At 41.4% G+C, this 24,285-nt stretch overlaps 2 protein-coding genes across 2 annotated transcripts; both read left to right on the top strand.

Moving 5' to 3' along the window:
* The first annotated feature begins 1,583 nt into the window (after nt 1–1,583).
* Nucleotides 1,584–6,130, top strand: LOC149841291 (hydroxyproline O-galactosyltransferase GALT6-like). Its single transcript, XM_090004744.1, has 7 exons — nt 1,584–2,908; nt 3,417–3,649; nt 3,775–4,065; nt 4,184–4,312; nt 4,400–4,573; nt 5,307–5,414; nt 5,502–6,130. The coding sequence occupies exons 1-7, from the start codon at nt 1,918–1,920 to the stop codon at nt 5,706–5,708; spliced, it is 2,133 nt and encodes a 710-aa protein (XP_089860870.1). The 5' UTR covers nt 1,584–1,917; the 3' UTR covers nt 5,709–6,130.
* A 17,143-nt stretch (nt 6,131–23,273) lies between these two features.
* Nucleotides 23,274–23,918, top strand: LOC149841290 (protein EXORDIUM-like 1). The gene has a single exon (XM_090005236.1). The coding sequence runs from the start codon at nt 23,274–23,276 to the stop codon at nt 23,916–23,918; it is 645 nt and encodes a 214-aa protein (XP_089861362.1).
* The last annotated feature ends 367 nt before the right edge of the window (nt 23,919–24,285 follow it).

The following is a 24,285-nucleotide window of genomic DNA, read 5'->3' as shown; positions in this document are numbered from 1 at the left end:
GCTATTTATGGTGGGCGTGCCGCGTGAGTAAGTGTGTCAACCGGTCGGGTTTGGTTCGGAATCAGGTAGAACCAGACTTGGGCCAGATTTTTGGGTATGGTATCGGGTTCAAACTTAGTTCTAATTGGATGCACTATAAGAGAAATCATACCCAGACTCGATAAGAACTACATGAACCAGACCCAGTAAAATAATATTTTTTGTCATTTTTACATTGAAAATTTGCATGTCTTAATTGGAACTCGGGTCAGACCCGAGTCTGGTATAAAATTTCACACTATAGCCTTATCCATGTGTTAATCAGACCTTCAAGTCCAGAACCGGACTTTAATCGGGTCTTATTATTTATCACCATACTTGGATTCTATAGGGTTTGGTCCGGGTCAGATCAGGGTATACCCGATCTGTTGACACCCCTAGGAGTGAGTCAAAGTCAAGTTGCGATGGACCCATGCCCACACGCACCACCTTGATCCAGCTGTATCTGTATCTGGTTCGGGCATGGATCCCTCAAACTCAGGATGGATGAGGAACGATCTGGATCTGTATATTTTTTGCATATATAATTCACTTTGAACCAGACCTTTAGACCTGGACCCATGATCCAATAGTTCCAGATCTTTGGATGTTCGATGGGTCAGTTTACAGATCCAGACTCGCGATTGGCAAACCCCTCTTTTTTTACTCGAACACTGGTTTTCCACCAAATTTTTGCTTGAAAAAGAAAAAGGACGCTTTTCAAAGCAGGGGCCGACCCCATTCCAACGGCTAGCCGGGTGTTTTTGGGTCGCGTTATTCTATTCATCGCTCTCCAATTTCCTAAAATAGCCCTCGACACCAATAATTCCAATGATGACACTAGTTCGGGGTTTGGGTCCAAAACCGGATCTATTTTCTTGGATTTAGTCAAGGACAAATCAAATCGGATTATGATTTCATAAACTGTCTTGCAACCTGACTCCAATCCTATAAGCTGCTAAATCTATCAAAGTTATGCTATATCCGATTGGATTTGTAGTCGGGTAAATTCCATCCTAATCCGATACGAACCAGAACTAAAAGTACCAACGCGTCAAACGGAATGGTAAATTCCCAGAAAAGAATATCATAGTCATTTACATAATGAAAAGGAGTAAACTCGTAATTACATCCAACAGATCTTCTCGAGTTACAGCTCCCAATATAAAAGAATATTGGGATTATTAAAGTTGATTTAATCCTACAAACCACGGAGCTCCCATAATATCGGCTTATTTTTCCCAAGGCGATAAAATTTTATATTCTATATAACGACTTTTTCCTCTCCGATATTTTCCCGAGAGAAACGAGATTTGCGACATCGGCACGTGGGCCCTGCATGTCCTTCTTCCTCCCAAACCGTTTTCTTCTTCAATTTTGTTTTTTAAAATAAATAAATAAACTTGAAAAACGCTTCTGGCTGTAACAATAAATGCCGAGACCAACGGTTATATGGGAAGCAGACAACGTGTCTTGAATTTTTATTTAACAAAAAAATTAGACGTTAATTATAAGATACCTCGGCCGGTCCATCAAAAACTCTGAAAAACTTTTCCTCTCTTCGACTTTGACTTTTTCCGCGTTTCCCCACTTTCCTTTTCGTTCCTTTCCTCTCCGTCCTCACTCTTTCCTTCTTTGCGTCTCTTCGCCATAGCTGCCGGGAGTGGGAAAGTCGGTTCCCCGGTCGGGAAAAGGAATCCCGATTGCATTTTTCCTACCCTTGGCTGAGCCAAGGGAGTCTATTTATTCCGTGGGTTCCTTCCTCCCGGGAAACGGTGCTCCTGATTCTCGGCATTAGGGTTTTCCGGGAGGAGGTAAAAAGTCCGGTGGCGGTGGTGCTGAGGAGGGTGGGGTTAGGGGTTAGGGTTTGGGTTTGTGTTTGTGTTTGGGGGGAAGGGAATGAAGAAGGGAAGGACGGATCCGGCGTCGGCGACGCGGAAGAGAGCGTTCTTCTGCGTTCTATTATGCGGCGGGGCTGCGTACCTCCTCTTCCTGAGCTTCCTGGAGGTGCCGCTCTTGCTGCAGAACGGGTTCGGGGTCGGCGGAGAAGGGGACGAGATCGCCGGGCTTGATGGGTTATCGGCTGGCGGAGACGCTCGCCGGATCCTCCGGCGGGGGATGGAGAACGAGCCGCGGAGGAGCGAGGAGGATCGCGAGAAGAAGGAGGCGCCATCCAGGCCCACGGAGGTGCCGTTTAGGGTCTCGCAGGTCTCAGCCTCCGCGTCGGCGTCTTCGTCTGCGGTCGCTGCGGAGCGGTCATCGCACGGGCGCCATATGAGGGAGTTCCCGACCGTCTCGAACCTGGTCCTCCTCTTGGACAGGGAGAATTCTTCTTCTTCTTCTTATTCCTCCTCCTCATTGGTGTCTTCTGGGAATCGGGGCTTCTCCGAACTTCAGAAATCGGCGATGGATGCGTGGAAATTCGGGGGAAAGTTGTGGGAGGAATTGAAGTTGGGGGCAAGCGCAGTGGAGGCGGAGGAGAAGAACGAATCACGGGCCGCGGCCATAGAGTCGTGCCCGCACTCAATCACGTTGACGGGGTCGGAGTTCTCCGAGAGGGGGAGGATCGTGTTTCTCCCTTGTGGATTGACTCTGGGGTCGCACATCACGCTGGTGGGCAAGCCTCGCCCTGCTCACGCAGAGTACGACCCAAAGATTTCGGCTTTGAAGGAGGGAGCAGAATCTGTGTTCGTTTCGCAGTTCATGTTGGAGCTCCAGGGACTGAAGACAGTCGACGGAGAAGATCCGCCGAGGATTCTGCACTTCAATCCGAGGTTGAAGGGCGATTGGAGTGAGAAGCCGGTCATAGAGCTCAATACTTGTTACAGAATGCAGTGGGGCACCCCTCTCCGGTGCGAGGGATGGAAATCTCGGGCTGATGAAGAAACAAGTAAGATTCAAAAGTACCAATCGGAATTTTTGCTCTCTCGTGCATCTTTTGCTTGATTATTGTGTTTTTCGCTGTTTGGAAGTTCAAACTAGAAATGTGTTCTTTGAAATATATTGGATCTAGGCGCCAGTGATGTTAATTTATACCTTCATTTCAATTTAAGGTGGAAATTGCAAGACTTATTATTGATGGTTTTTATGTCATGTTAAAGAACTTTTATGTGTACAATTGTTTGATTTTACCTGCCTGTTTCCTGCTAAAATTCAAGTAGGACTTGTATTGGTTGTCATTCTGATGAATATTTGTCGTGATGCTGCCCTCTTTCCATATGATTTTGACTGTTGAAATTGGCAGGGAAGTAGAACATTCTCCAAATTGATGCATTCCTGGCCAATCTAATTCTTATTGTCTGGATCTCCTATTTTCTTAATTGTAGAGAGGTGCTCACAGTTTAACAGTATTTGAAATTGTAAACTGATTGTTGCTCTCCTTTTGTGCATGGATATAGTTGATGGTCTCGTAAAGTGTGAGAAGTGGATCAGAGATGATGATGATCACTCTGAGGAATCCAAAACTACGTGGTGGTTAAACCGATTGATAGGACGGACAAAGAAGGTTACCTTTGATTGGCCTTACCCATTTGTGGAGGATAAGCTTTTTGTCCTGACTCTTAGCGCTGGTTTAGAAGGTTATCATATCAATGTTGATGGGAGACATGTGGTGTCCTTCCCTTATCGCACGGTAAGTTCTGTTGTGTAAGTCAGTTTGAGAAGTAAAAGTTACACATCTGCTTTGATGTTAATGCCTCAATGGTCTGAAAACTGATGTTCTGAAGTTTTTATTTTTGTTCGTTGAATTAAATACAGGGGTTTGTTCTTGAAGATGCAACTGGGTTGTCACTAAATGGAGATGTTGATGTTCACTCTGTTTTTGCTGCGTCATTGCCCACTTCTCATCCTAGTTTTGCTCCCCAGAGACTTCTTGAGATGTCAGATAGGTGGAAAGCACCTCCTCTACCTGATGGCCCAGTGGAACTTTTCATTGGAATTCTGTCTGCTGGCAACCATTTTGCTGAACGCATGGCTGTTAGAAAGTCTTGGATGCAGTCCAACCTAATTAAATCTTCAAGTGTGGTAGCACGTTTCTTTGTTGCATTGGTGAGGTTCTGTCTTCCTTCATGCTCTTCGCTTCTCTTGATTAGCAGTTTGCCTAATTTTCTAGTGTTGTGATTTCATTTTGGGGAATATTATTCATGTTGAACTTCGTCCTATGCAGCATGGAAGAAAGGAGGTAAATGTAGAGCTTAAAAAGGAAGCAGAGTTCTTTGGTGATATCATAATTGTGCCCTTCATGGATAGCTATGATCTTGTAGTTTTGAAGACTGTGGCCATATGCGAGTATGGGGTGAGTTAACATGTGGTGATGCCTATGTAGTGGATTTTTTTTTTTGAGAAATATACTAATTTTGCTAATCAGCATTTTCATGTACAGGTGCGTTCTGTATCAGCTAAATACATAATGAAATGTGATGATGATACATTTGTTCGAGTAGACACGGTGATTAAGGAAGTAAAGAAGGTTCCAGGAGGCAAAGGCCTCTATGTGGGGAACATGAACTACTATCATAAGCCATTGCGTTTTGGTAAATGGGCTGTCACATATGAGGTGTGTTTTAGGACTCTGTCACTCATTGTCAGGGTCTTCCCATTGTCTCTGTTTTGCTTCACTGTTGTCCATGTAAAGATAATCTTGTATTGGGTTAATGCATGATAAATGTGCTGCTTTTTAATTTTTAATCGCTGTTGAGGCATACCTTCTGCTCACATCTGTGAACACGGACTGATTTACTTTATGCTATTTCTCGTGGCACAACTCTCTTGGAAAGTTTTCTCGCTTAGAAAAAGAGAAGAGAAGGCTTTCTTGTGCTATTGAGTATCAAACTGTCAGGCTCTTAAGCATGTCTATGACATTCCTTAAATCAATTACAGAAATTGATCTGGTAGATGAAATTTACATGGTGTAGAATAAATATAAAATGTGGCTATTGATATTAATAGTTATGTGAATGTATCAATTCTTTAGTTTATAACACCTTTTTTTTTTAAATGACAAACTGAGTTTCTGTATTCCCTGCTTTACAACTATGGTTCCAAGTGTCCTAGCCTCCTAGGGTCCAAACTTCAAAAGATTTGGTTTATTTTGAAGCTACTTGAGTGGCAGACAAAAATTTGGAATGCTTTAGTAAACACTTCATTGTTGTGCCTTCTTATCTCATGGTTTTCATCGTCAATGAGAAAGTTTGTTCTTTTTCAGGAAAATTGTTAATTTCAAGAGCTTTAGTTTTCTTATTGATTCAACTCTCTCTCTCTCTCTCTCTCTCTCTCTCTCTACGTTTCAGGAGTGGCCTGAGGAAGACTATCCACCATATGCGAATGGGCCAGGATATGTAGTATCATCCGATATTGCTGAGTTTGTTGTGTCAGAGTTTGAGAAGCACACATTGAGGGTAAGCATGCACAAGAGCCTAAACCTTCCCTTATACGTTCCAAAACCATGTCAGTGGTTGTGTAATGTTATTATTTTAACCATGCAGTTGTTTAAGATGGAGGACGTGAGCATGGGTATGTGGGTTGAACAGTTCAATGCCTCAGCACCGGTTGAGTACCTTCATGATGTGAAGTTCTGTCAGTTCGGTTGCATAGACGACTACTTCACAGCGCACTACCAGTCACCTAGACAGATGATCTGTATGTGGGATAAGCTGCAGAGCGGAAAAGCACAGTGCTGCAACATGAGATGATGCTGGCGGGTGAGAGTTGCGAGTAAGTTTTGGTGCCTTGGCATGAGTGTATATTTTGTAGGGGTGGTGTGCTGTATATTTTGTAGGGGAGGTCCTTGCAGCACTGCCACCCACTACAGGCTCTGCCGCTCCGCTCCATTCATTTATTTTTTTCTCCTCCTACCCTTGTGAATCTCAGAGGGGCAGGCACACAGAATCCAGCACACAGTGCACACAATTGCTTATCATCTGAGAATTCCAGTTGGTTGGAATTTGAAAAACTATCAGTGCCCCCAGTTTTATATTTATTGAAATAGCTTCCCGGTCAGCCACAAATGCTCATTTATCTATGTATATTTGTTAACTTTTCTGAGAATTCCAGTTAGTTGGAATACTTCAGTGCCCCCAGCTTTGCATTCCAGCCTTTTTCTTTTTGCATTTCATTAGTTGGCCATGAAAATTATTCATGCATGCTGTGGTAATGGAGTTTTGGATCTTGGCGAGTAGGGTGCTTTTGGTACAAGTCAACTTTGTAAAATTGTTCACTGTGGCATAATCAAATTCAGGTTTTAGCTCGCTCATATTTTTCTTGCACAAGTCAACTTTGTAAAATTGTTCACTGTGGCAGAATCAAATTCAGGTTTTAGCTAGCTCTCATATTTTTCTTGCACACAGGTTTCATCTACATTTACATATACTGCTTTCTATATTAGTCAGTGCTTCTCTTTTCCTATGTTTCAAGAGAACCAGATCAGCTTCTTTCCGTATCTTCTCAAATCTACCCTTTAGTGTGCTTCAAGATTCTGCATTTTTCATCCTCTTTCACTTTTCTTTTTCCAGAGGTCATAAAATCACTCTCGCCGGATGATGAATGTTGTATATATATATATATATATATATATATATATATATATATATATATATTGTGAAAAATATGGTTAAAAACATGATATTTTGCTTGCCTTTTCGATCGGCCAAATTGTTATTATACTTTTAAAATATCATGATATTATTGCTTGTCTTGGGAGTGATATTGGTTTCTGCTGCCTGAAACTAACGACCCCTTGTATTTTTATGTACCCGTTGGCTTCAACTTCTGGCTGAAGTTCTGTTGGTGAGGGGGAGTTTGCTTGTTTTGATAAGCAAACTAGCTGTTTTTTTCAGTAAAAGGAAACTAGCCGTTGACGATTGGCCCCACATCCATCAAGCCATTCACGAACAAGATTTATTATTTGCTTTAAACCTCTTTATCGTGAGGATATTCCACAGGAACTTTATTAGTAAAAAGGGCTCTGAAGGCACAGTTTGCTTTTTATCTAGTGAATGTGCTTGCATTAGCTAAGATTCTCAAGACCGTGCTTCTATTGAATGTGCATGCGCATTGGACACGTTTTTTATTATCTTTTTCTGAAGAGATTTTTTGCCTCATGGGGCCATGTTGGTCCTGTTTTATGACCATCTCCATCACCTTACCAATTACTCGTGATTGTGGGTCCATCTAAAAACGTGACTATTTTTGTGGGAAATCTCAATCTCCTGAATAGAGAAAACTGGTGAAAGTCTGGACTGTCATCGGCTTAAAAGTGAAGTCTCCTGTTACTCACCCCGGTGCTCCCCAACGCTGTAGTCTGGCTTCTCAAGTATGCAGCGAATGCGTGCAAGTAGGCAGTAACACAAATAATCACCTAAATTGAGAGAAGGCAAAGGAGTAGGAAGGCAAGAATGCATAAACTTCTTATCGCAAAATAAAGTGTTAACAAGATTTTAAGGCAAAGCTCTTTGCGACACTTAGAAAGAGCACAACGAGGTATTATATGAAGTAAAACAAAGTGAAAAACTTCTTAAAACATGCTCTCCCCACCTAAGTTGGTGTCATCTTCAGCATCAGTGGTACTCTTTCACGAGTTGATGATGATTCTACATGCTGGATGTTTTCTCTCTAGTTGCTTTTTTCTTGTAGTTCTTTCCACGTCCCCAAGTACCTTTTTACTTCGATGTAGTTGTTGGAGTCATTGGAGATCACTTTTGGTTTTCTTCTCATTGGGTTGGTTGCTCAAGTGTGCATAGTGGAATGAGAGCATGCTTCATTGTGGATCTTTCTCATCTTTGTTGAACAACACGTGAAAGACTGGATGCACTTAAAAATTTGTTAACAAGTTCAATTTGTATGTCAAGTTCTCAACACGCCTTGTGATGGTGGAGCCATCATATTTGTAAATGAGGCCTTGATGGTATTCTCGAAAGATAGCTTTGCGTTAAGGGAATGACTTCACCAACACCTTGTCCCCAACAAGAAATTTTGCAGGTCAATGCTTCTCGTCCACCAAATTTTTTATGTACTTCATCGCCTTGTTTAGATACGTCTTAGCCAACTCTGCTTGATCAATATAGTTTCTGATGAATTGGTATACATAAAGCACTTTTTTACGTTCTCGAGTAACAAGAGAGTGAGGGGTTTGTGGTTGTCCTATTGCAACTTCAAATAGACTATGGCTTGACACTCACTCTTCTAAAGATTATAGCAGAATTAAGCAAAATTTATTCAATCTCTCTAGTTGGCACTAACAATGTGCCAAAAATATTTCTCCAGTATGCCATTGATCCGCTCGGTTTGCCCATCAATTTGGGAATAAAAACTCGTGTTGAAATGCAAGTCTGCTTCCATAAGCAGAGTACCTTTTGCCAAAAGTTTTTAGTGAAACGAGCATCACGATCACTGACAATACTCTATGAGATTTTTTAATGCTTGATCACGTATCACACTAACAACTTCGTAGTGTCATTAGATAAGGAAGTAGCAGGGGCAGGTACTAAGTCAACATACTTCAAAAACCTATCCATAATTGCAAGCTGATAATGAAATCCATGGTGACACTCTCCCACAGACGACTCAACACAGATAATGGCTCTAACAATCTCATTGGTCTCTGGTTCATGGCCTTATCTTGATGGCAAATCAAGCAAGCGCACATGTATTCATCAACATCACCATGCATATGTGGCCAGTAGTATGCACGCTCTAATAACACTAATGTCCTCTACTGCCCTGGAAGACCAGCCCAGTGCATGTTGTGACACTCTTGCATTAATCTCTTTCGCAGAGTACCCCACCACAAGGTATGTATACATATGATTCTCAGTGATGCAAAGTGACTTATCTTCCAACCAGAACCTTTAGGGTTTTCCTTTTTTCACTAAAGTGACAAGTTGTCGAGCCATCAGATCATTATCCAATCCTTCTTGAATCTATTTAAGAAGATCGCTCATCGGTTGGCTAGTGTTGCCTTCCCCTTCAGGTAGCACTGCAAGGTCCGCCTTCCCACTTAATACATCAACAACAACATTGGTGATTAATGAGTTACAACTGCAGAAGGGGGAACTTCTACCAGCGGGCTTGTCTCAAACTCGAAATCTTCTAAGTCTGGAAATAACTTGTCGTAACATTGTTAGTCCATACAATAAACTACAACCCCAGAAGGTGATGTCTCCACACATGGAGATAATGCACGATAGCCAACATCTCATGCATGTGCACTGTATAGTGTTACTCAACATCATTCAACTTTTGGCTTTTAAAGGCAATGCAATGTCCTTTCTATAGTAACACCCCTCAAATTGCAAAGTCAGATGCATTAGTATGCACTTCGAATAACTTTTGATAATCAAACAACTGTAGCATGGTTTTTTCTATCAAGGTACACTTTGACTTCTCGAAGGCCTCCTAACAAGCACTAGTTCAGTGAGTGGGGGCAACGATGAATGGATATCATTGAATGAATCACAGATAGTAATTGACAAGTCTCAAGAAAGAGCGCAGCTCGAGAACCTTAGCAGGTGTCTCCCACTCTTGAATGACCTTGCCCTTCTGGCAATCCATCTTGAGCATGCCTCCTCCCACGGCATGGCCAAAAAAGCGTACCTCCTTCTGGCTGAGTAGGAAATTCTCCCACTTGATGTACAACTCATTATTCTTTAGAGTATAAAACAATCAGAAGTTGTTGAACATGCCCCTCCATCGAGTTGTTGTACACAACTTTGTCATCCAAGTAAACCATGATGAAATTGTAATGAACAGGTAGAATATCTTGTTTATCAGGATAGAGAAGGTTGTAGGCATGTTCGTCAAACCAAATGGTATCACGAGGAACTCGAATGGCCCATAGTGTGTCACACATGTGGTCTTGGCTTTATCTCCCTCAACAATTATTATCTACCAATAACATGATCTTAAGTTTAACTTCGAGAAGATCCAGTTTTATTCGAGCTAATCAAACAAGTTCACGATCAAAGGAAGCAGATACTTATTTTTTATTATAAATTTGATCAACTCTCGGTAGTCAATACAAGCACTTCAACCCATTGTGCTTTGCTTAAAACAACACGGGTGCTCGCTCTAAAGGGTGCTTTGGATGATCAAATAATCTCGACTTCAAGCATGCCATCTAGTTGCTTTCACAGTTCTGCTAGCTCAATAGTTGTCATGCAGTACAACACTATCATGGTTTATCATGTACCTTACACCAAGTCAATCTGGTAGTCTACCTCATATCACGGAGGGAGCTTCTTTAATAGTTCGACAAATATCAAATCATTGAACTCCTTCAATATGGGTACTAAAACCCCTGGGACATCAACAACATCTTTTGCTTTCACTTCTTGAATAGTCACAAAGGTCTTGTCACCTCTCTTCAGATCTTTCTTGAGTTGGAGCACAAATACCAAACACTCATAAGGCTTCTCTGAAGTCAGTGTGACAATCATGCAAGGTTGTTTCTTATCCTAAAAAATGACAATGTTCAAATGAAGCATTATCATTGTCTTACTAGTTTGTAGGAATTTCATCCCAAGGTTGACCTTGAAATCATCTATTGGGGCTCCAGAAAATATGGCCCTTCCAGACCAGCTCAGGCTCATCACAAACAACAATGTATATAGACTTGGCTTCAAAGTTTTCCACTTTGATTCGACTCTCATTTTCTCAACGCAATCTCAATCGCTCTACTTCTTCAAGAGAAACTAGTTATATGTGACACCCGTGTCTACCAAAGTTTTTGTAAGTCTTTTGTTTAGAAGGACTTTTAAGTACATCAACTCTTTGCTTATAGGTGGTTCAATGGTAGATGTCACCTTCATGACGATCACCATATGCATGACTCCCACAGTTGAAGTTTCTACAATGGCACATCCCTCTTCAGCTTGAATGACGTTTGCAGCTTTAGGCATGCGGCTATCTGCATTCCCTTGAACATGATTCTTATTGAGACACATATTTGCCCAGTGATCATTGTGATAGTGATAACAATCACAATGATGATAGTTTTACCGTCTGTAGTTGTTTTTGTGTCGATTATTGTTCTGTCCATCCTGCCATCCATATTTTTGCTAGTTATCCATCTTGTCAATTTTCATTGCTTGCATTATCCCTGTGGACATTCATTATGTTATCCCTCTTGTCGTTGTCGTTGTTGTTGTTGTTGTTACTGTTATTTCTAAATGGTCTACCTTGAAATGTCATGTCTCCTCGATCAATCTCAGCCAATCACTCAGAAGTGACAAGTGCTGAAGCGAGATTGGGAGGGTTTTGTTGATTCAACTTTGTAGCAACTCATCCTTGTAGACCATACATGAGGTGGTACTTACGGTCTTCATCAGTCATATCCATATGTCTAACATCAACGAAGTGAAAGCCTTGACATAGTCATGAACTAACCTAATTTGCTTCAATGTCATCAACTTGTTATGTGCCAATCTTTTCTCATTCTTTAACAAGAAGTGGTTGCACAATTCTCACTTCAGTTTGTCCCACAATACATCGGGATAGACCACCTTGGTGATATTGGGCATAATCTGTTTGCATCACAACATCACATCATTCGCAAGGTGCATTGTTGTGGTACATAATATGTTTGCATCTTCTTCTACTCTAGCAACATCGATGTATTGGTCCATTAGGTAAATAAAATTCTCTAGGTTCATCAAATTGTAAGTACTCTTATACTTTGCAGGTTCAGGCAATTTGATATACGACCTATCCCCATGTGTTGCACCTCCTTCAGCTAAGACAATTCACAATTGTTGCTTTAGCTAATCATTCTTTCTACGGACCTCGACCATTTCTTTGACTATAATGTTGAATCTCTCCAAAAGATCTTCGAATTTGGTGGTAGGACTATCCACAAAATCCTCCGCTCCTTTCACTGGAGACTTGATCTTGTGATCAAGCATCGAAAAATTAGTGTTTGCATCATTAACCAACTGCTCTATGTTGGACACAATATTCATCAGCTTGGCAACATTATTCAGCAAAATTGACATAGTCATTCACCATGAACTCTTCTTCGGGAGGAACCAGGCTCCCTGAAGCAATCTCTTTCTGCTTATGATTGTGAGTTTCCTTGGAAGGTGGTTTAGTCATCTTCGAAGACATAATAAACGATTGTAGTAGGCTCGCTCGACACTGGCTGTTGAGTCCATTTTTCAGCTTCGACAAAGCTTTAATTCTACTTTGTCACGGGCTTAAAAGTGAAGGCCCTCATGATTCACCCCGGTGCTCCCCAACACTGAAGGCTGACCTCTAGAGTATGCAACGGATGTGCACAAGCAGTCACTCGAAGGGTGTGTGGGCACAATAACACAAGCACACCAGCGTATAATCACATAAAGAGAATGCAGGGAGCAAGAATGCAAGAAGGCAAACATGCATAAACTTCTTATAGCAAAAGAAAGCATGTACAAAGAGTTTTATATCACTTAATACATGGGAGGTCTTAGGGAAAAGCCGTTTACATTAACACTTAGAACAAGCAAAAAAAGGTATTCCATCAAATAAACAAAGTGAAAAACTTAGGCGGTCAGAACATAGACAGTAACATCCATTTTTTTTTCTTAAGATGCCTCCAGGATTTCCTTACTTTTTCATCCTTGAAATGTTTTGATGCTTACGCTTCTGGTGAACAATGGATATATCTAATAAGGTTGGTGGATTTTGAGCTTCAGCATAATATTATTTACTAATAAATTTGAAGTCATCTGTGTAAGTGCGGCCTGTATGAATACTTTGCAGAAAATGATTTTCTGAAAAGTATGCTGACAAGGAAAACTGAAAAACGCTACTGATCCTGTCATTATCCCTTTTGTATAGAGGGAGTGAAACCTGAAATGGAAAGGTGGGATAGAGAACAAGTGATATGAGGTCCATTCTACATTCAATCCAAGCCCTCGAACCAACGGTTAGGATTAGACTGAACGTAGCCGCCATCCAAATGCATCAGTTAGATGGCTAAGATCGACATAGGAATCGTTTGTATCATATGTTTAATGATGGGACCCTTTTAGCTTTAAATCAGATGCCAATCTCCCAAATGAAAAGGGTGCTTGATGCCTGGGATTATTCAGACCAACTTCCTCATGTTTTATGATTATCAAATGTGTCAGATCCAGGATAGAGGTTTTCTAATTTTTGACTGTTCCGACCAGATCCGGATTCGATCCATTTGCATCCATAATCACAGAAGCCAGACATAACGTTGTGTTGATGGTGCTTCAATCTTGTGGAAAGTGGAAAGGTTGTGAGTATGTATGTTGCCAACAGTTTGAGAGTTCTCATTGGCTGTTCTGTGGGTTGATATATAAATGAAAAACGGTGGGTTCATTTCTTTTGGCCAATAGAGACGAGGAGACTGCTTTGGAAACTAGTACTTGCATACAAGGAGAAAACTTGTAAAAATGATATGGCTCTCTTATTTCTAACCCATGCTTACCATCCATTGCTCCATAACATATAACATAATTAAGTAGGTGTCTTAATTTCGAGGAATGTACGCGGAAAATGTTGGCTACCCTTTATGGGTTTCAAACCCTTTGTATAAGAAAACATTGACTGCCCAAAAGGGGTTTGGTGTAGTGGGAAGCGGGTGGTCTAAGTTCAAATCCCATGGGTGTTACCCTTTGCGCATGCCGAGCATGACGACTTCCTAGGGGCAAGGAGTATAAGCCCACGGAGTTTTAAGCTGCCATGAAAAGCTACCGTAAGTACCAGCAGGCAGCGAGTGTGGCTAGGTCTCTGATCCCAGGGATGTTTTTTTCATGTAAATATAAAAAACAAAGGAGAACATTGACAAGATCTGGCAACATGGATGTGTTTAGTATGGTCAATAAATACTTGGACCTTTTTTCTTGGACGTAAAAATGTGATTTTTTGAGGGTTGATAACTTGGTACATTCTACATTGTTGGCCCTTAATTTTTTTAACCCTTAGAACATACATACATACATGTCAGTAAAACATGATCGAAAGGTTGGTTTCTTTTAAACTAAACATGTAGATCACATCTGGAGGGTCATATTGAGCTGTGAACTTCAAGACACGTAAAAAACTCTGATTTTTACAAGGAATGAGTACGAAAATATATTGAGTAAAAAACAAGAATAAAAAAAATCCTTAAAATTAAAGGACCAAAAATGGTATCTCCTAAATGGTTATATGATACAAGGAAAGGAAAAACTAGATCCTAGATTTTAGGATCTGATCTGTTAGGTTGGATCGTATTTTATTTCACACACTTATTATCTTGGCTCCTTTCATGTTTGGCGTGATCTTCCTGATTTGTATGAACTGCGTGATCTGATAAAGACAACTTATTTGGATCAGCTGAACCATTTGGATGAGCTTCAACACTCCCCCTCAATATGGGTTTGTGAGGATTAATTATACCTATCTTGTTAATCAGACAAATGAATTGATCACGACCCAGTGCTTTTGTATAGATGTTGGCCCTTTGATCTTTATTGGAGATGAAAGTGGTTTTTATAACTTGCTGCTGTAATTTCTCTCTTACAAAATGGCAATCTAACTCTATGTTTGTCTGTTCATGAAAGACAGGATTAGCCTCAATATGATTGGTTATCACAAAATACTTGAGCTTAGCTGGTTTCCTTTGTGATATTCCAAGATCTTTAAGTAAATATCTTAACTAAGTAACTTAACAACTGCCAAATGCCAAAGCCCGATATTCTGCTTCAGCGTGATACTATGATTTGCTTCTTGGGTTTTCATGAAATAGGAGATTCACCAAGGAAAGTGCAATATCCCGTGGTTGTTCTTCTAGTGAACGGACAACTTGAAACAAAATAAATTGAAATCGTTACCGGATTCAAGTAAAATCCCTTGACCTAGAGTGTTTCAAATATCTCACAAGTTTCATGGTAGCCTCTCAATGAGGTTCTCTCAGCTCTTGCATGAATTGACTGAGAATATGAACAGAATATGTAATATTTGGCCGAGTTATGGTGAGATATATGAGTCGACCCATGAGCTTTCTATAAGTTATAGGGTCTTTGATAAGTTCACCGCTATGGTCTAACTTATGATTTGGCCTCACTAGGCTTCGATCCCATCATACCAACATCCTGTAATAACCCAAGAGTATACTTCCTTTGGTTCAAGAATTATCCTTTCTTGGACCGAGCCCCTTCTATTCCAAAAAAATATTTTAACTTGCCAAGATCTTTGATAAGGAAGCATTGATTCAGAAAGGTCTTCACATTTTGTATCATGGCATCATCATTACCGGTGATGATGGTGTCATCAAAATAGATGAAGACAAACGTTCATCTATCACTCAACCAGGGATTGTTTGAAGTTAGCTTTCTTTAGGGCAGCCAAAAATTTGGCAAACCATTGTCTTGATGCTTGTTTGAATTCATATATGGATTTATGTAGGCGACAAACACAAGTCTCCCCCTCGCGCGAGAAACCGGGCAACAACTTCATATATATTTCTTCATCAAGGTCGCCATGAAGAAAATCATTATCCACGTCAAGTTGATAGAGTGGCCAGTGGGATTTGACAGCTACAGATAAGAGACATCACATAGTGACCAACTTAGCGATTGGGGCAAACATGTCATGATAGTCAAGGCCTTCTTGTTGAGTATATCCTCTGGCAACAAGACGAGTCTTGTATCGCTTAATGGTCCCATCTAAATGAAATTTGATCTTAAATACCCATTTATATCTGATGGGTTTCTTCCAGAGAGGTAGATCCACAAGACTTCATGCTCTATTTTGCTCAAGAGCTTGGATTTTAGAAGACATAGCAGCACACCACTTCTCATCTCGCAAGTTACATGCCCACACCAATGCTCCATCCGAGACGTCAATTCCTGTGTCATTTTCTTTCCTTTTCTCAATTTTTTCTAGAACACAAAGCATTCCTTGTTTTCATTACCTCTCATCAAGAGCCAAGAGACTACCTAATGGCCTTGTGAGATGAGATGTGTATATTGCTCCATAGTCAACTGAGGTACCATATTGCTCATTGAGCTTTTTCCTCTTTGTGTGGCATTAGTGCAATGCCCCAAAATTTTAAACTTTATAAACTCTTTGAAATAGTTAAAAAATTTTATTTTCTTTATAGAGTTTATTTCTAAAATTAGTGGAAATGATTTCTTTAAAAGAAAAAGGACAAGTTTGACAACTTTGGGCATGTTAGCGAGAGAACAAGGATTTGCCATGGACGATCTGCAATTTACTTAGGAAACCATTTCTTCAATAAAAAGAAAATGTCAAGTTTGTATAAAATTCGGATTCCTCTAAGGAAACCGTAACAAAAACCCAAAAATGTCTAGGAGAAGAACTACGGGCAGAAACAATGGATCCTGAGGCCATATCACAGTCACATCATCGCCTGTTGCGCACCTATTCATCACTTGTACCCATGAAATGGGTTAGTTTCACGAAAAACTAGTAGGTGAGCACAAAAACAGAAAGAACTGAATAAGGCATAAATAATTAATGCAACAAGTAGTAACTAAACAGTAAGCGGAACGAGCAAACTAAGCAAATAAGCTAAGTGATCCTACTTAAGCAAGTAAGTCAAGCAAATATGATGATCAAGAAAGCTTAAACAAACAATTTGCACAAGCAAGATAAGCAACTAAGTCAAGCATGAAAGCCAACACATGAACTAACACATAAGTTGAACTGCACACGAGCTAAAAGCTAGAAAGTTGAGTGTGTAACAAACTGAAAGGTGAGCATGCTCAATTTAGTTCTTACTTGTTAACTGGTCATGCGGGTACATACATGGCACGTGAGTCGAAATAGACGAGACCAAGCTGAGAGTTCATTATGCTATTTATTTTAAGATACCTCGGTTGTCTGACTGAATCTTATTCCTAAGGGAACGATCAGTGGTCGAGAGAGTAAACCCCCAAGGCCTGATAGGGATGCATCCATAGGGCTATCTTTTGGTAGCCCCTATCCCCTGACCTCGGATGACCGGGGAAGCCGGGTCTTTTGCCCGTAAATAGCCATTAATGGCCTATCTATCGAAGTTGATACCCTTCATCCTCTCTCTTGGCGAAGCCAGGTTGAATTGAGCACGACGGGGTTTCTTAGTCGTCACCTCATTCTTCATGCTTTGGTCCATTAGACCAAACGAGCATCTTGCCTATGAAGGCGATCCCATTTTTATGTGTTTTCAACAACGTGCACAAAGCACTAATCGAGGTCATAAGACCATCTCATCCAATCATTGTAGTACTAACATACCTCACATGTTCAAGAGTACACTACGAGAAAAAGGATATAGGTCCTCAATAGGAGCCTCAGCAGTGTGTTTTGCAAAGATATAATGTTTTAGAGAGTTATTTTAACATTCTAAATCTTTTAAAACGATCAACAACTTGTCTATATATGGCATGCGATTTTCTTGAATCTCGCATCTGATAACGTAGTGTCTGGATGTTACGCAAGTCTTGACACTAGTCTCAGTAAATGAGATTCGCAAAAGAACCCATTGCCCATCAACTTGATCTTGCCCCAGATCAATGGTTTTCCCGAAACATATCGGGTAAACGAAAATAGTAGAAAAGGTACTCCTCTCGAATACGCTGAGTAGGGGAGGCTTAGATGCAATAGCACATCACTCAAAAAGGGGGGCTCAAACTTTACCGGCAGAACTATGCAATCGAAGAACGGAAAACCTCGTTAAGGGCCCAATTAACTTCGAGGTTGTGTTGGTTAAGCCTCAAATCCACCACAATTGTGAGAGCGAGAGTGGAGGAGGCCGAAGCATAATCCATGAGGTCAAAACCATGAAATTCTACGTGAAGAATGCAATAGGCAAAAGCATGTGTGATGGCAAGGCAAAAACAAAAAACAATAATGCGAAAAGCAAGAGCCTGGGCACGAAGCGCGATGACAAAGCAAAATGATAGAAACAGGAAGTGCGAAAGCAAAGGACAAGGATCGTGAAACCTCATCCTTGAGCAAAAGACAGAAAGCAGTAAATGTGAAAGCAAAAGCCTGAGCGCAAAGCGTGGCGGCAAACAGAAACAAGAAATGTGAAAGCAAAGAACAAGGATCGCAAAACCGCATCCTTAAGCAAAAGACAGAAAACAATAAATACAAAATCAAAAACCTGGGCGCAAAGCGCGGCGGCAAACAGGAAACAGGAAAAGTGAAGGCAAAGAACAAGGATCGTGAAACCACATCCTTGAATTAAATGTGTACTTATATACGTATATGTATATAAATATGTAATTAAGTCCTTTCGATCTTTAATTATTTAAGCTCGATTCAATTATTTAAGTCCTTGTGCAACTTCCCCTACCTTGGGGTATTGCAAGAAAGAAGTCATCTGCGAGCATAGGTGATCGTTGGTTCGGTTCGTGGGGCGCAAATGGACTCTGTTGCGCAAACTGCAAAAGTATGTTGTTAGCATGCACTTAAACGAATAAGTAAGGACAGAGAGAAGACTCGGCTTCTTCGAAATACAAGGCAGGGCCAACAATCCCTGCTGACTTGAAACAGAACGGGGCAAGAGCCGATGGCTCCTACTAGCTCGTAAAAGAGGATGGGCAGGGGCTTGCCCTTGCTGGAATAAAAAGAGGGGCAGATGTGTCAGTCCCTGCCAAAAACCAAGGAGATGGGTAGGGGCTGATGGCCCCCTGTCGGACATAGGAAAAGGAAGAGAGGGAGTGCAGGGGCCAAAGCCCCCTGCGACTTTCAGAAGAGGAAGCAGAGGCCAATGGCCCCTGACGATCATTGAGAAAAAAGGCAGGGGCCAATGGCCCTTGTCAACCTCGACAGTCATCGGGGCAAGGGGCAGGGGCCCCTGTCGATGCTTTGGAAAAACAAAGCTGGGGCCCTTTGGCTCCTGCCTGTAGCTAACGGGAAAGTAAGTAGCAAGAGGGAGGGGACTCACCTGAGGTTGCCGAAGAGGAGGGAGGTCATCAGGTGGTGGTTGCCGAGATGGGAGCTCACCGGAGAGGGGGAGCCAAGCGAGAGACATAGAGGGAGAGGGGAGATGAGAGATGCAGAGGGGGAGAGAGAGCCGATGGGTGAGGGTCGCCAGAATGGGAGCTCGCCGAAGAGGAGGGAGGCGCTGGGGAGGGTCGAAGCCGAGAGAGAGGGGAGAAAGAGGGAGTCGGGGGGAGGGGTTTCAAATCTCTCTCCCTTTCCTCCGCTTTGCCCTTTATAAAAGAAACACGGAGGACGGGCGCCCCCTATGTGTCGCCCCTTGAAACCCTCCGTAAGCCCCCGCCAATGGGATGGGACCCGGGTCGGGTCCAGACCCGACCTGGGTCCAAAATTTTATTTATTTATTTATTTATTTATTTTTATTTTTTTTTTGGGGGGGGGGAGTTACAATTAGCTTTAGGAGGATAACCATCTAGTTTATAACATTTTTGCTTTGTGTGACCCAGTTTCCCATAATAGTCACATTTTGGCCATTTTCAAAATGATCAACCCCTTCCACGACCATCCCTTATAAAGCAAGTTGGTCGGCTATCAGTTGTTGCCACTATACTTGCTTATTTTGTGATATGAGTTGTGGATATTAACAGTAGCACCCATATTGACCTCAAGGTTCTGAGAGATTTGAAGATCTGTTTGATGTTCCTCTTGAAGCAACAAATTATAAGTTTTGTTTACCGTGGGGAGTGGGTCCATTATAAAAAAATTGACTTCGAACAGTAGTATAAGATTTATTTAAGCTCATTAGAAATTGTATCAACTTTTCTTGTTGATACACTTCCATAAGAGCTTTCGATGCGCTACACATGCAGGTAAGCTAAACGATGTGGGTATCAAATTCATCCCAAAGAACTTTCATTTTCATGTAGCAGGTGGTAATTGAAAGGTTCTCTTGGTGTAACATCACAATGTCTTGTTTGATTTGAAATATTTGTGGTCCATTAAATTATGAGAAACACTCTTTCAGGTCATTCTACACATCCATAGCAATTTCACTGAATATGACATTTTCAGATAGCTTCTTGGATAAGGAATTCAATAGCCAGAAGAGGACCATGTTGTTACACCTGGTCCATGCAGCAAATTTGGGAGACGTTGTGTCTTGTTTGATCACAGACCCATCGATAAAACAAATTTGATTCTTGGTGGGTAATGCTACCATCACAGCACGGCTCCATGACGAGTAGTTATCGTCATTCAGGGGACTTGAGACTAATACCTGCTCTGAATTATCCGAATGAAGGAAAAATAGATTATTGTGTTCGACTGCAGTGTGAGACTGGTCGAAAACTTTGCTGGCCATGATAACAATTGGATTGAGATGATGGGAACAAGAGAGATACATTGATGATAATTAGTGTAACAACTAATAGCATAGACAATTTCATAGCATGTGAGTTATGTCTTATAATTAGATTATTAACCCATTGTGTTGTACAATGACATGTGGTTTGTTAAGACTTTGATATTTATGAATAAAAGTCTTATGAGGTATGTACAAAAATATTGCAGAATGCATGACTAGCATATGAGTAACATTAGTGTATAAAGATAAATTCATGAATGAAAGAAAACTTTGTGACATTAATCACCCTTTATGGCCAAGTGAAAAATGTTGAGTTATGTCCATAAGGTAACCGTTGGGAAGGACCATCGTCTCTCATAAAAAAATCATTTATGCAGTTAAGTAATTAAGATACATAAACTTATAATACATAGCCTATTATAACCCAGAAGATGACTCTTGATATGAAGGAGAGTTTCTCCATAAGACATGACCATTCCAACCCCCTTTGGTTATTTCATAAGGTCGTCAATATGATGGTTGTGTTTATCAGGAAAAGTCTTGTAAGAATGAAACAAGAAGGGTTAGGATCATAAACATATTGCTATTATTGGTGATTCATTGCATAATAGTGCACACCCTTCGACTAGGGTTCACCCTATTCCATGATCTTACATAAGGGTCTTTAAAGTACAATTAGGTTTGTTGGGTTAGCTAGCCCCACATGAGGCGGGGTGACACAATAGGAAAGAGGTGGCCCTCCCACCTCCCATTGTGGATTTCGCTTTTGTAAAGGGAAAAGAAAATGAAAATGGAAAGCCTACATGTTTGCGTGTATCTTGAGGCACATTTAGAAGTGAGAAAAATTCTCATAGGAAGAGAAAATTGTGCTTATGAAAAGTTTTGATATGATATTTTTTTTAAATAAAAGATTTTCACTTGTTTGTGTGCATGAGAAAAATGCTCTGCAGTTGTGGATACCTCAGTGAGTCGCTCATCTCTCCTAGCTATGATGACCTGAACGACATGTTGAGAGATTCCCTCACCCGCCCCCAATCGACCCCTCTAATCTCCCCTCTTCTTCCCTCCCATCGATCCCTCATCGTCGAGCTTCTTTCGCTTTCTTTTCCTACCCTTTGATTGTGAGCCAGGCATATAACGATGCCCTGAACTATCGATTCTCACAATGATGAGATATCTTGGGAATTCAATAACTTAATGGATGTGATCCGATTGAAGGAGGTGAAGCAAGAGGGTTCGCAATAGGAGATTTTGATGGCAGCACATCGCAGCCTCGGCCGCCTGCAGTGGCATCCATCTAGGCCAATCGCCTCTAAAGAGGCACCTTCCATTCACATCCTTGAAGTTGTTATTCACCTCCCCCAACGATTATCACCGCTTCCCTGAGACCGGCGGTGCTGCGATCGAGGAGGAGATGGATGAGATCTCATGTTCGCCTACGTTCCCTCCCATACTAAGCTCGATGATGTTGCTCTTGTCACTTGTCATCCTCCTATCTAACATTCTTGTAGATTTCATGCCTCCACTTTATTCATCTCTCTCTCTCATGAGGGTTTGATGATGGTGGTGGTGGTGGGTAGTGGTGGTGGTGAGATGGGTGTTGGGGAGTGAACCTTATTATTTTCTTTTGGTAAGAAACATTCTTCCACCTCCCTCTTAAAGGAATGTTTTCTATCAAAAAGTATATTTTTTACAAAAACTCTCGCAAAAAGAAATTCTCTCATTTGGAAGGGTCTAAAAAATTGTACTAAATTTTCCATCTCTTATCACTTTTCATATACATTTTTCAGTTTCACACGTGCCCTTCGGGTTGGTGCATTGACTAAGAAATGAAAAAAAAAGAGAGAAAGCATTGAGAGAGAGAGAGAGAGAGATTATAGAGAAGAGAGGAAGAAAAGAGAAGGGAGAAGGGTGATGGCTTCTTCAAGCTTCCATTGGTACTTTTCTTTGTAGCTTATTTGATTATTGACCGAGACAAGTATGTCTCTTGTGTTGCTCTCTAAAAAATAAGTCAATGTAATTGTTCAAATTTTCTCCATGTTTTTTCTGTCACCGTAAATCTTAGTGTATCTTTTTCTTTGTGATTCTTGTTTTGCTTTCATTTTCTTGTGTCTATTTTTCCGGTGCTTATGTGATTGTCGGATTCATATTCTGTCTTGCTCACGTGAACGGGTAGTGTTTCTCGACATACCCTCACCAACCAAAGTCTCACGAGAGTGGTGGGACCCATTAAAGTTTGTAGGCCATATCTTAAGGCGTGTGGGCAATATTTGAAGAAAGATGAGGAAGGGAGAAAGGGAGGCAGGTCGGCATATTTGACCACCCATTGCAAGCACTGTGTGGTTGGTCCTCTGTTTTGGACCAGTCGGTCTTAACAACACACAAACAAGATGCAGTACGTGGTCCGTAGAGACTTCAATAACAGAAGAAACAAAAAAAGGCAAAGTTGGGAACTTGGGACTTCAGGGACAGGTAGGCCCTCATACTCTAATCATCATTGGCACAAGTGGGAGAGAAAGTGATCCGAAGGAGGGGGGAAAAGGCCTGTCTACTCAATCCTCTCTACTACCCATTTGCTGCTCTTTTCCTTCATTCCCTATTTAAACACAACACATGCACCCTGTAGACCAAAGCAAAGCTAGCAACCTTCTCTTGGTTTATTTCAATTATTGTTCCATATCCTTCAAAGTTAGTGGGGAAGTATCCCTGGTCATCAAAGCTAGTAAAGCAAAGAATGGGAGTGGCTTCTCTTGTGAAGCTTGTTCTCTTCTTGAGTTTGGTTCATGCCTCCCTTGGAGGGAGGAGCCTTACTGCTTTAGTGAAGCAAACCCCTCCGGTTCTCACTTACCACAAGGGTGGCTTGCTCCAAGGCAGCCTCCCCATCAACATTGTTTGGTACGGACAATTCACAGGCGTTCAGAGGTCCACTGTTGATGATTTCCTTGTCTCTCTCAACCAAGGGAGCCAAGAGAAGAACCCATGTGTCTCCTCTTGGTGAAAGTTCATGGAAGGGTACATGGTCAAGGCAGGCGAACCGGGTACTGCTACAGTGATGCTAGGAAATCAGGTCTTGGATGACAAGTACTCATTGAGGAAGTCACTCAAGAGGACCCAAATAAGAGACCTGGCTGCCAATGTTGCTATCCTCAATGGCATCACTCTTGTGCTCACATCCAAGGATGTTGCAGTGGAGGGATTCTGCATGAGCAGTTGCGACCTCCATGACTCTACTCCTTTACCTAATGGTTTGAAGGGCAAGTTTGCCTACATTTGGGTAGGTAACTCGGAGACCCAATGTCCAGGACAGTGTGCTTGGCCATTCCACCAGCCTGTCTATGGGCCTCGGACCCCACAATTGGTGGCACCAAATGGTGATGTGGGTGTGGATGGGATGATCATAATCATTGCAAGTATGTTGGCTAGCACAGTCACTAACCCCTACATGAATGGCTACTTCCAAGGCCCAGATGCTGCTCCTCTGGAAGTAGCTTTAGCTTGCCTAGGGATATATGGTAAGAATGCATACCCTGGTTATGCAGGGGACTTGTTGGTGGATTCGAGCACTGGTGCGAGCTACGATGCAAATGGAATCAACGAGCGTTGGTATCTGTTGCCGGCATTGTGGAACCCAGAGACATCTAGTTGCTTTACTCTTGTGTAGAGCTTAGTGGAGAAGAAGATTGAAAAGAACACCATGGTGGTCATTCTGATTTTCATGCATACAACATGGGTTCAGTTACAGTTTTTTACTTCTTTCTTCATGTTTTGTTGTAGGATGTAATTGCTGAACGTTTTGAATAAGAATGTTTCAATTTTTTTTTATTGTTAATTAATAAGCATACATTGTCGAATGTCACTATGGGAGAAAGCAAGCTATGTCCCCCTGATAAGTATGGGCATGATCTCATCATGACTTTTTTATTGCCATGTTTTTTTTATAGTAAAAAAAAAACAGATCCAATTGGGGAAGGCTATATACTGGACTAAAACTACAAACCAAATGACTAAACTAAGTTGTCACCATGATA

This window comes from Nuphar pumila, chromosome 4 (assembly GCF_984573655.1).
Source record: "Nuphar pumila chromosome 4, dmNupPumi1.hap1.1, whole genome shotgun sequence".
NCBI lineage: Eukaryota > Viridiplantae > Streptophyta > Magnoliopsida > Nymphaeales > Nymphaeaceae > Nuphar > Nuphar pumila.
This window is presented reverse-complemented; position numbering and strand designations above follow the sequence as displayed.